General features: G+C 44.1%; 1 protein-coding gene and 1 pseudogene across 2 annotated transcripts in view; both read right to left on the bottom strand.

Moving 5' to 3' along the window:
- The window catches only part of LOXHD1 (lipoxygenase homology PLAT domains 1), a 227,425-nt gene that overhangs the window by 53,553 nt on the left and 161,088 nt on the right, over window positions 1-12,784 (bottom strand). For both annotated transcript variants that reach the window (XM_057526953.1, XM_007197197.2), the window contains exons 30-31: window positions 10,525-10,734; window positions 10,266-10,401 (exon numbers count right to left, since the gene is read on the bottom strand). In XM_057526953.1, the coding sequence (XP_057382936.1) occupies window positions 10,266-10,401; window positions 10,525-10,734 (346 nt within the window). The remainder of the gene's footprint in view (window positions 1-10,265; window positions 10,402-10,524; window positions 10,735-12,784) is intronic.
- On the bottom strand, window positions 1,299-4,477 carry LOC130704646 (tigger transposable element-derived protein 1-like; annotated as a pseudogene).

Here is a 12,784-nt window from a genome sequence, read left to right as displayed (position 1 = left end):
GCAGAAAAATCAGCTGATAGCCTTATGGGGGTTCCTTTGTATGTGACTCTTTTTTTCCCCAGTGTCTGGTACTTTTTTTAAAAAATTAAAGTATAGTTGATTTACAATATGTGACTCTGTTTTTCTCTTGCTGCCTTTAGAATTCTCTCTTTACCTTTTACTTTTGCCATTGTTATTATATGTCTTGCTGTGGGTCTCTTTGGGTTCATCTCGTTTGGGACTTTCAGGGTTTCCTGTATCTGGATATCTGTTTCATTTATCAGGTTCAGTAAGTTTTCAGCCATACTCTCATTAAATACATTTTTGACATTTTTCTCTCCCTTCTCCTTCTGGGATCTTTATAATGTGAGTGTTAGTGTGCTTGATGTTCTCTCAGAGGTCCCTTAAACTTTTCCCAGTTTTTAAAATTCGATTTTCTTTTTGCTGTTTTCATTGGATGATTTCCATTATTCTATCTTCCAGATCACTTCTGCATTCCTCTGTATCACCTCGTCTGCTGTTCATTCCTTCTAGTGTGTTTTTCATTTGTTATTGTATTCTTCAGCTCTAATTGGTTCTATTTTTATATTTTCTAGTTCCTTGTTAAAATTCTCACTGAGTTCATCCATTTTTTCCCCTTAGTTCAGTTAGCATTCTTATTACTAATGCTTTGAACTCTTCATCTGGTAAATTATTTACCTCTGTTTTATTAGTTGTTTTTTCAGAGTTTCTTTCTTGTTCTTTCATTTGAAACACATTCCTCTGTCTTCGCATTTTGCTTAACTTTCTCTGTCTCTATGAAATTGGGTAAAACAGTTACCTATCCCAGTCTTGAAGGGGTGTCCTTGTGTGGGAGCAATCCTATGCAGTCTGTGTGCGCCCAGTGGCTTTTGGGAGAGAGCTGGATCTGAAGTCAGCACAAGTCATGTCGTCCCCGGGGGTGTGCTGGCAGCTATCGCCTTGGTGAGAAGTGGGGCTGGAGATGCAGAGGCTAGAGCCAGAGCCAGTTATGAGCCAGGGCTTCTGCTATGCTCAGTGGCCAACACCACCCTCTTGGGGTTGGGGTCAGGTGTCAGGGTGCTGAGGCAGAAGTCCTGAGGGTCAGGTGCAAACTGGTTCCGTTCCTTCTAAGTGGGTTCTCCCCCCTCCTAGCATTAGCACCTTTGTCCAAGAGGGGAGTAGTGTTGGAGCAAGAGAGGTCAGAGTGGGCACCCAGTGTGGGCCAGGGCATGCACTGGCTGGTCCTGGTACATCAGTCAGAGCTCCAGTGTGCTCTTGATCCACCATCTCTGCGAGTGTCAGTAATGGTCACGCTCACCCTATTCAGATGAAGTGCCAGGTCCAAGCTGGCTCTGTCCCCCACAAAACTGCACACTTTCCTCGGCAATGACAGCTTTCACCCTAGTGGAGCTGCACTGGAGCTAGAGGGGTGGAGTGGGTGCTCGGTGTGGGAAACAGGCTGGAGTCCTGGGAAGTGTCATTCTGCTTCCTCTGCCTTGTCCTTGGGAGTAAGCAAGCCTATGTGCAGAGTCTAGGTTTCTTACAGACCTCATGTTAGTCCCACTGGTTTTCAAGCCAGTTAAGGGAAGTTCTTTCCTTGGTGTCAGACCCCAGGGCAAGGGTGTCCAGTATGTGACTTGAACTGCTCACTCCCCAAGGAGGATCTCTGAGCCTGTGTAATCCCCTTCTCTTCTGTGTCCCCTCCTAGGGCACAGGTCCTGACCTGATCGATTCTCTTCCCCTCCTGACTTCCATGTGGATCTTTCTTTACAGCCTTGGTTGATAAGTGTCTTTCTGCCAGCCTCCAGTTTATTTTCAGTGAGAACTGCTCCACATGTAGATGTATTTTTGATGTGTTCATAGCGGGAGTTGAGCTTGGTCTCCTCCTACTCCACCATCTTGATCTCCTCCCTCCTAAATCCTTAATTTCTTATATTCCCTGGAATAAAGCTGAACTTTGAGCCATAGTCAAAGATTTTCCCAAAGTAACCAATGATCCTTACAGATTTGAGGAGGAATTGAATATAGTCATTCAGACTCATCAACCTGGTTTCTCTGACATATCAGCTAGTTCATATGCTTGGTGGTGAAGGCCAGGCCCAGCACTGAATGAAAACTGTTAATTGGGGATTTCCTGGTGGCGCAGTGGTTAAGAAACCGCCTGCCAATGCAGGGAACATGGGTTTGATCCCTGGTCCGGGAAGATCCTGCATGCCGCGGAGCAACTTAAGTCTGTGTGCCACGACTACTGAGCCTGCGCTCTAGAGCCCACGAGCCACAACTACTGAAGCCCACACGCCTAGAGCCCGTGCTCCACTGCAATGAGAAGCCCATGCACTGCAACGAAGAGTAGCCCCTGCTTGCTGCAACTAGAGAAAGCCCACACGCAGAAACAAAGGCCCAACACAGCCAAAAATAAATAAATAAATAAATAAATAAATAAATAAATAAATAAATAAATTTATTAAAAAAGAAAACTGTTAATTGGGAAAATCCTGAAAGGTGTCTAGACTCACAACTGGGAAGCCATCCTGCTATCTCACTATAGAAATACCTTGAGGATATTGTAGTTTCAGACCACTGCCATAAGGCAAATATTGCAATAAAGTGAGTCACATAAATTTTTTGGTTTCCCAGTGGATATAAAAGTTATGCTTATGCTAGACTGTAATCTATTAAATGTGCAATTGCATTATATCTAAAAAAAAATACATACCTTAATTTAAGAATACTTTATTGCCAAAAAATGCTAACCACCACCTGAGCCTTCAGTGAGTCATAACCTTTGCTGGTGGAGGGTCTTGCTTCGGTGTTGGTGGCTTCTGACTGGTCAGGGTGGTGGTGCTGAAGCCTGGGGCAGCTAGGGCAATTTCTTAAAATAAGACCACAGTGAAGTTGGCCACATTGATTGACTCTTCCTTTCATGAACAATTTATCTGTAGTGTGCAATGCTCTCTGATAGCATTTTACCCACAGTAGAACTTCTTTCAAAATTGGAGTCACTTTTCTCAAACCCTGTTACTGCTTTATCAGCTAAGTTTAAGTAATATTCTAAATCTTATACTGTCATTTCAACAGTCTTCACAGTATCTTCACCAGGAGTAGATTCCTTTTCAAGAAACCACTTTCTTTGCTCATCCATAAGAAGCAACTTCACATCTGCTAAAGTTTTAGCATGAGATTGCAGCAATTCAGTCACATTTTCAGGTTCCACCTCTAATTCTAGCTCTCTTGCTATTTCCACCACACCTGCAGTTACTTCCTCAACTGAAGTCTTGAACCCCTCGAAGTCATCCATGAGGGCTGGAGTCAACTTCTTTCAAACTCCTGCTAATGCTGATATTTTGACCTCTTCTCATGAATCACAGATATTTTCAGTGGCCTCCAGAAGGGTGAATTCTTTCCAGAGGCTTTCAGTTCACTTTGCCCAGATCTAATAAAGGAATCACTATCTATGCCAGCTATAGCCTTATAAAATGTATTTATTAAAGAATAAGACTTGAAAGTCAAAATGACTCCTTGATCCATGGGCTGCAGAATGGATGTTGTGTTAGCAGGCATGAAAACAACGTTAATCTCACTGTACATCTCCATCAGAGCTCTTGGGTGACCAGGTGCATTGTCAGTGAGTAGTAATATTTTGAAAAGAATCTTTTTTTGCTTTCTTTCTGAGCAGTATGTCTCAACAGTGGGCTTAAAATATTCAGTAAATTATGCTGTAAAGCAATGTGCTGTCATTCGGGCTTTGTTGTTCCATTTATAGAGCATAGACAAAGTAGATTGAACATAATGCTTAAGGGCCCTAGGATTTTTAGAATGGTGAATGAGAATTGGCTTCAAATTAAAATCACTGGCTGCATTAGCCCCTAACAAGAGATTCAGCTGTTCTTTAAAGCTTTGAAGCCAGGTATTGACTCCTCTCTAGCTATAAAAGTCCTAGATGGCATCTTCTTCCAATATAAGGCTGTTTTGCCTACATTGAAAACCTGTTTAGTGTAGCTGCCTTCATTACCTTAGCTAGATCTTCTGGATAACTTGCTGCAGCTTCTACATCAGCGCTTGCTACTTCACCTTGCACTCTGATGTTATAGAGACAGCTTCTTTCCTTAAACCTCATGAACCAACCTCTGCTAATTTCAAACTTTTCTTCTGCAGCTTCCTTACCTCTCTCAGCCTTCATAGAATTGAAGAGTTAAAGGCTTGCTCTGGATTAGCCTTTGTCTTAAGGGAATGTTGTGGCTGGTTTGATCTTCTATACAGACCATGAAAACTATCTCCATATTTGCAATAAGGCTGTTTCACTTTCTTATCATGCGTGTGTTCACTGGAGTAGCACGTTTATAATAATTTCCTTCAAGAACTTTTTCTTTGGATTCACAACTGTTTGGTGCAAGAGGCCTAGCTTTCAGACTGTCCTGGCTTTCAATATACCTTCCTAACTAAGCCTAGTCATTTTAAGCTTTTGACTTAAAGTGAGGGATTTGCAACTTCCTTTCATTTGACCACTCAAGAGGCCATTGTAGGTATTAACTGGCCTAATTTTAATATTGTTGTGTCTCTGGGAATAGGGAGGCCACAGGAGAGGGAGACAGGGAATGGCTGGTTGGTAGAGCAATCAGAACATGCACAACAGTTATTGATTAACTTCACTATCTTATATTGGCTCACCTATCTTATACAGGTTCGTAGCACACCAAAACAATTACAATTGTACCATCAAAGATCACTCATCACAGATCACCAGAACAAATATAATAATGAAAAAGTTTGACATATTGCAAGAATTACCAAAATGTGACACAAAGACAAGGAAATGAGCAAATACTGTTGGAAAAATGGCTCTGATAGACTTGCTCTACACTGGGATGCCACGAACCTTCAATTTGTAAAAAACGCAATATCTGTGAAGCACAGTAAAGCAAAGTGCAATAAAACGAGGTATATGATCAGGCTCAGGCAAGCACTAGGTGACTTCATCGGGCAATTCCTAAGGCTTTTCCAAAGCCTGTTGATTGGAACAAAATTCAGGCTTGCACACAAAAATCTGATGAACCTGTTCATAACTATTATAATTGACTTCAGATTATTGATTCCACCTGAGTAGCTTTTAACTCTGTGTTTATTAATAGCTAAACAGGAAAAATTTTCCCTTCTAGCAAAAGAGGACCAGGATGGAATGGTAAACTATGTCCACTCCAGGTTAGTTAACCTGGCACACCAGCTCTCTCGCAATCTAGATGAGCCACCTAAAAGGAGGACCACCAAAATTCTTATTCTTCATCTCCAACAATTGAAGGCCCCTAAACAAAACCTAAACCCTTTAGTTTCTGCTATTATTGCAAACATACAGGACATTGGAAAAGAGATTGCTACAGATTTAAGTGCTTCAGGCACTTTCAGCCCTCCAACGTCCTCCGAGTTCTCAGTGACAGGGCTCACAGAAAATACAGGAGCTCTTCCCAATCCTCCCTCTTAATCAGCTTGGAGAAACATTTCTCCAGGTTGGGAATGAATCTCTCCCAGTCCTAACTGTCACAGAGCCACACTCCCAATGCTCAACCCCCCTACTCAAGCAGCCCCTGCCCCAGAGTACTAAAACACTTCAAATAGTGGGGATCTCTAATGAACCTCAAGAGGTTCCTGTCTCTGAACCTATTCCCTTTTGTTTAGGCCCTTTGAGAAATACACACCCTTTTCTTCTTTGTTCCTCCACTCCCATTTATTAGGCCAAGACTTCTTAGAGAAGTATCATGTTGGAATTTCTCCCCCAAAGGGGAAATAATTCTAGAACTTGACAGTAGTCATCAAAGCAGCCAACCAGATGAGTTAAATGACCCTTTGACATTTTTTGTTTGTTCCACCTCTGACAGTACTAGAGATGATTCTGGAAACACTGATGATTTGTCCCTATTGAATCAGCTACCAGCTTCCTTAAGGGCAAAACCTCCAACCAATACTGGCAAAAATTCACAGTGTACCTCCCACCAAGATTCAGATAGATTCCCCAAAATCTCTTCTCAGAATTAATCAATATCGTATAAGTGAAGAAGCCCTTCAAGGCATAAAGTCAATAATAGAAGATCGCAAGGCTCAAGGCTTCATTATTTCTTGTACTAGCCCCTGTAACTCTCCCATTTGCTGGTGAGAAAACCTAAGGGTCAAGGGTAGAGGTTCTTCTTGGACCTCAAGCAGTAGAAAACATAGTTATCCCTCAACACCCTATTGTTCCTAAACCTTAAATGTTACTAATATTCATTCCCACTGGAGCAAATTCTTGACTGTAAATGATTTATGCAGTACATCAATTAGTATTCCAGTTGATGAAGCTAGCCAATACCTTCTTGCATTCACTTGGGAAGAAAAACAATTCCCCTGGACAGCAATGCTTCAGGGTTTTTCTAGGAGTCCTTATTTCTCACAAATCCTGAAGCCTGATCTGGATGATATAAATTTCCATAGGGATCTATTTTGTTGCAATACGTGGATGATTTGTTTCTTTTCTCTCCTTCTCAAGCTCTCTCATAAGAAGACAGTGTCTACTTGCTAAAGCTTTTAATCTTGAAGGGACATAAGATTGCCAAAGAAAAGTTGCAGTTTGTCCAAACCTAGTTTCAATATTTACAGCATTTTATATCAGAACAAGAGCTATACCTAGTTCCAGATAGACTTCATGGGGTCCCGAGTTTCCCCAAACCCCAAACTAAGCACTGACTGCTCGGTTTTCTTGGGCTACTTTGTTATTGCGAAAATTGGATTCCAAATTTCTCTCTTATGGCCAAACCTCTGTATGTTGTATTAAACAATAACAACCCTGACCTAATATTATGGGAAGAACCAGTTACATAGCTTTTAAGGCCTTAGAGGAGAGTTTGATGAACCCACCTGCCCTTGGGCATCCCAAATGGAAATCAGATTTCCTTTTCCCTTTTTGTATATGAAAAGGAAGAGGCTATCCCTGGGGTATTTACCCCAAAACACAGGGACTGCCATTGGCCCATAGGGCATTGTAGCCAGCAACTGGAGCCTGTGCCACTGGGATACCACCTTTGCCTTAGAGCCATTACAGCCATTGCCTTTTTGGTTAAGGGATACTGAGAAAATCATTGTGGGATCTTCTTTAACCATTTTTGTACCTCATGAAGTAGAAGCCCTCCTGAATTCTCATCATACTTAACATTTCTAAGTCAGCCACCTTGCTTCCTATGAAGTCCTTTTGTTAACTGCTCCTCACATAACTCTTTTCTTTTTTAAAAATATATTTATTTATTTATTTTTGGCTGCGTTGGGTCTTCGTTGCTGCACGCAGGCTTTCTCTAGTTGCGGCGAGCAAGAGCTACTCTTTGTTGTGGTGCACGGGCTTCTCACTGCGGTGGCTTCTCTTGTTGCAGAGCACGGGCTCTAGGCACGCAGGCTTCAGTAGTTGTAGCACGTGGGCTCTAGAGCACAGGCTCTGTAGTTGTGGCGCATGGGCTTAATTGCTCCGTGGCATGTGGCATCTTCCTGGACCAGGGCTCGAACCCGTGTCCCCTGCATTGGCAGGCAGATTCTTAACCACTGTGCCACCAGGGAAGTCCCCACATAACTCTTTTACGTTGTAATAACCTTAACCTGGCTACTCTTCTCCTCTCCCTCTGTGATGAAGTCCCTCACCACTGCTTAATGGTGATGGGTCACCTCCTGACTCCTCCTGATAATCTTCAGGAAATTCTTTTGGGTATTATTGACTTCTCATGGTTCATTGATAGTTCTTATTCAGAAGGTGACAATGACAAATATTGTGCTGGGTATGTGATTGCAACTCCTTTTGATGTTGTTACCTATGGCTACTTCAGCCCTATGGTTCATATGGTTACTCAAAAGTGATCTCAATAGGTCACAATCTTACACGAGCTCGTAATTTAACCAAGGATAAAACTGTCAATATTCATACTGATAGTAGATATGCTTTTGGAATAGCTTGTGATTTTTTTTGGAATGTTGTGGGAAGAGCATGGCTTCTTTACTTCCAGTGGAAATAAAATTTAAAATGATCCCATGTTCAGGAATTATTGGATGCAATGTTTTAGCTATTGATAAGATTCTGAGGTATTCTAAACTTGACTCTTTGGAAGCTGAGGGAAATCACCTTGCTGACATTTCTGCAAGGAATGCTGACCTTAAAGGAACTGAAAGCAGGCAAACCTCTGTCATGGTCCAAAGGGATATTTCCCCAAATGATAACATAGCGAAACTGGCTAGAGAAGCCCAACAATTGGCCTCAGAAAAAAGAAAAACAAGATTGAAAATTCAACAGTTGTTGGTTTGATAAAAAGAGAAAGCTCTGATTTGGACCAAATAACAACCCAGTCCTACTAGAGATCTAAAATTCCCACTAATCACCATTGTACATGCATTAAACCATTGGTCTACTGGCAAAAAGATAGCATACATGAATCAATATTAGTGAGGAAACATTAACAAGGCCACAAAAAGTGCCTACCTCACTATTCCACTTATATGAAATACAACTCAGGGAAGTCTGTTTGTACTGCTCCTGGACATTTTAAACTTCCTAATGGACCATTTGAGGTCTGGTAAATGGATTTCATACAACTTCCTCCGTCTCATGGAGATAAATATCTTTCAGTCATGGTCTGTATGTTTTCACACTGGACTAAAGCCTTCCTTTGCAGACAGGCTACTGTCTCTTCTGTGGCTAAAGTCCTTTTGGAAAAGATTATCCCTACCTGAGGAACTCCTCTCGAACTTCATAGTGATTGAGGAATTCATTTTGCTAGTCAGGTACTTTGACAAGTCTGCACTGTTTGGCTGGTTTTACTTCACTGTGCTTACAGCCCTCAATGCTCTGGTTTAGTCAAATGCACTAACGGCATTATTAAGACTCAATGGCAACATTTGTAGAAACCCTCCAAGTACCTTGTCCGAAAGCTTTGCCATTGATCCTTCTAAATCTTAGATCCGTTCCTTTTGGAACTCACAAACACTTGCCCTTTGAGATAGTCACAGGACACCCAAAGCTCTTGGCTTCTGCTTTTTCTGATCCACAGCCAATAAAAGGAGAGATACTCTAATACTGCTTTTGTTAAAAATAATCATGTTTTTTTGTAGAGCAGTCTTTTCACAGCGTGCTCTCTGGGGACGAAGACCTTAAGCATCACACCTTACAACCTGGATATTTTGTCTATTGGAAAAGATATCTCCAGAAAGACTATCTTCAATCTTGCTGGAGAGGCCCCTATCAAGTACTGCTAACCAACACTTGTGCTGCCAATCTCCAGGGAATAGACTCTTGGATTCATGTGACAAAGAAGGCAACCAAATCCTGACTGGACTTGCACATCATCTAGTGACATGAAAGTAAATATTTCCTGGAATTGAAGCATACAATATCTGATGAGACAACTTTCCCAAGATATCCAGGTCAGGTCTGTCAGAAGTTTCTTTCCAAACCTTTGATGATGACATAACACTTCAGATAATCTCCAGAGTCTATTATCTTTGTAACATAGACTTTGGATTAAAAAAATGCTTGAGAGGTCTCTCTCCTACCCCTCCTTGTTACTCAAATGTGATCTCATTAGGATTCCAATCTGTGCACTTTCTCTCCAACATGGGACATTATACCCAGGAAAGGCCCTTCCTGACATTAAGGGACAAAAAGCTGCTGAAACCAGAGGACCTGACTCTTGATCAGCAATACTTTCATAGAAAGGTCTTGATCAAGAGGAGAAAATGTAAAAAATTAGTAAATAGAAACCTCAATTAAATAGAGTCAGGAGACCAGAAGGGGGAGCTCTCATGCCTTGTGACAACAGGCAGAGCCCAACAGGAAGAAGAAAGACTCCTCTTCTCTCCTGGCAACAACTCAGCCAGTGAAAATCCACAGACTCTTTGTTTACTACAGCCCTCCCAACTTCATTTTCTCCTCTATAAAAGAGTTCTCCTTCCCTTGCTCTATGGGGAATTGCATAGAATAGCAATTCTTGCTCTATGGGGAATAGCTTGCCCTGGTTGCAGACTCCAAGTTGCAATTCTCTGCTGATCCTGAATAAACCCATTTTCACTGGAGAAATGACTGGCAATCTATTTGTTTTAGGTCAACATCTCTCAGTTCACAGGGCTATTGTGGGGATGGAAATAGACAACATGTGAGGAAGCTGTGTGTAAATTACAAAGTGTTAAATGTAGGTCAAATGATGGTGGGGTTAACACATGGCCTGTCCAAGAACAGCTGAAACGCATCCATGTGCCTGCTCCTCCTCTGATGAGTTCTCTGCTTGACTCACCTGGGCCCTCCTGAACGTAGTCAGCCATGGGCCCTGTCACTGTGGCGATGTCGATGTCGGCCATCTTGGAGCTCAGGGTGATCTCCCAGAAGTCAGCGGGGCTGCTGCAGTTGCTGCTTCGGTCCCCAGTGTACTCCTGTCCGGAGGAGCACAACCCAGGCCCATTACATCTCTGGCACCCTGGGTTCCACTGAGCCACCCCAGGTATGAGGAGAACAGGCCATGGCTGAACCAAGCCCCCCGGCTGCCTTTCACGCACCTTCTCATAAAAGAGCCTCTCAAGCCGCCCGTCCTCCTTCTTCAGGGACAGCCAGCGCCCGCACAGGAACAGGAACTCGTCCTCGTTGGTGTCGTTCCAGATCTCCACCTTCTCCACGTACCAGTCTGCACACCATTTGGTGTTGTCGTGGCGGAGTTTGATCTTGTAGATGACACCCAGGTCAGCAGCCTCGATGATGAAGGTGTCGGCCTGGGGAGTCCAGATGTGTGGACATGGGTGGCGGGGCGCTCCCCACCTCCACCCACTCCAACCCCATCCATCCAGTACCTTCCATTCCCCTCAATTGTTGGGCTGAACAGACCCTTCCTAGCCAGGAGCCTTCCAGGCCCAAATCCCTAACACAGAGAGCTTGGTATTCCAAGGCCTCGCTTCCACAACGACCCCGTTTTGCAGTCCGACTCCTCTTGAGATAAGCCCTGTGGGTGTTTGGAATATGGACCCTGACGAGCTGTGTGAGTGGGGTGCTCAGCCCGGTACCTGGACATCCTTAGTGATGCTGAGTATTGGCTTGAGGTCAGGTGGGAGGCTGGACGGTAAGAGCTATGGAAGAGGTGAAATCTTTCTGAATAATGAGAGGGGGCTTGAAATTCCCAGGGGAAGCTGGCAGTCGGAGGAGCCAGTTCAGGCTGCAGGAGTGCAGGCAGAGAGGGGAGAGGCTGTGGTGGAAGCCAGGCCAGGCTGGGGACAGCACAGGGCATATCACCTGGGCTGTGGGTTCATGAGGGATTTTTGTCAGGGGTGTGACACTGGCCCTTCTCTGTGTCCCTGATTATATCTTCAGTGATGTGACATTGCACTCTTGGGTGCTTGCATTCTTTTAGGATTGCTCGGTGAGATGTGGAGTTCTAGGCTTTGGGTGAAGTGGGGTCAAAACACAGCTGGCAGGAGCCTGGGGAGGGGGAAGAGGGAGAGGTGACCCTGAATGACACCCACTTCCCTTCCGAAAGATATGCTAAGTCACTGTGCTGAGTGCTGGGAACCCAGGGATGATAGGACACCCTGTTCTCCTCCTCAGGACAGCCCAGGTGGTGGGAACAGCCACCTGCGTGACGACTAGGGGCAGGGGTGGCAAGACCTGCCAGGTGGAGGCATTAAGCTGAAGTTGGGGGGCTGGGCCTTCTAGGCAGCCAGGGCAGGTCAGGCTGCGGGCTGAGGAAAGTGCAGGTGAATGGTGTGATGCTGATGGCAGGTGTGGGCCTGTGCAGGCCTTGGGGCACTGGCAAGTGGCTGAGTCCATTAGAGCAAAAATGGGTACACCTTACGACACAGCAATTCCACTTTGCATCTGTCCTGGGGGGACACCTTCATATGTGCACAAGGATGCTTATTGCAGGATAATTTTTAACAGTGGAAAATTGGGACCCACCTCGGTGTCCACAGTGCTTAGGGAATGGTAAATAACCATGGCAATGTCATGTGTGGAATGTTTTGTGTGCAGTGGTTACAAAGAACAAGACAACAACATCTGTGTTTGACTATCCTGACAGATAGATTTCGACGATACCCCATTGCCTGCAAGAAGCACGCATATAGGATGATGCCTTTTATGTAAAAAGTTAAAACCACAGAGCAGCACTATGTATTTCCTATGTGCGTATGTGCACAGATGCAGAGAAAAGGCTTGGAAAAACTTGGAGACAGGAGAAAGTGTGGAGCATTCTGGAAACTGGGGCCCAGGGGGACATTCTATGCAGGCTGGCTGGGCAGGCAGTGAAGGTTTGTGAATCCCATGAAAGGCTCAGACCAGATCTGGGATCGGTGCGGAGCTTGACAGGTTGAAGTGAGGGATTGACTCGGCCACATTTGGATGGGTTAATTGGGGAAAGCTGGAGGTTGGATTGGATTGCAGGGGCCTGGAGCAGGGAGACCAGACTGGTTCACTAAACAAGGTGCAATAAGGAAGGGCTGAGTGGTGACAAAGTTGACCGGGCTAATCTGAGAGTTATTTAGAAGAGATCCTCTCCACGACTCTCCAAGATTGGTTGGATGTGGGTGGGAAGGGAGTGCTGATAAGGAGAGGGGTGTCCAGGTGACTCCTAGATTCTGGAGCAAATGAGTAGAGAAGTGGAAGCTTTTAGATGCTCAGCAGTGAACTTAAAGTCCGAACTCATCAGTGACTGAGCCAGAAGTAGCTGCAGCTCCCCCAGTGGGACATCAACACAGGAGGGAAGGAAGAGAAAGGGATGAGGCAGAGACTTTTCTTGTGATGTCATAATTGCTAAGAGAGAAAAAAATCTGA

The sequence above is a fragment of the Balaenoptera acutorostrata genome, chromosome 13 (genome assembly GCF_949987535.1).
Source record: "Balaenoptera acutorostrata chromosome 13, mBalAcu1.1, whole genome shotgun sequence".
NCBI lineage: Eukaryota > Metazoa > Chordata > Mammalia > Artiodactyla > Balaenopteridae > Balaenoptera > Balaenoptera acutorostrata.
Note: the sequence above shows the minus strand (reverse complement) of the source record. Positions and strands in the feature narration are given on the sequence as shown.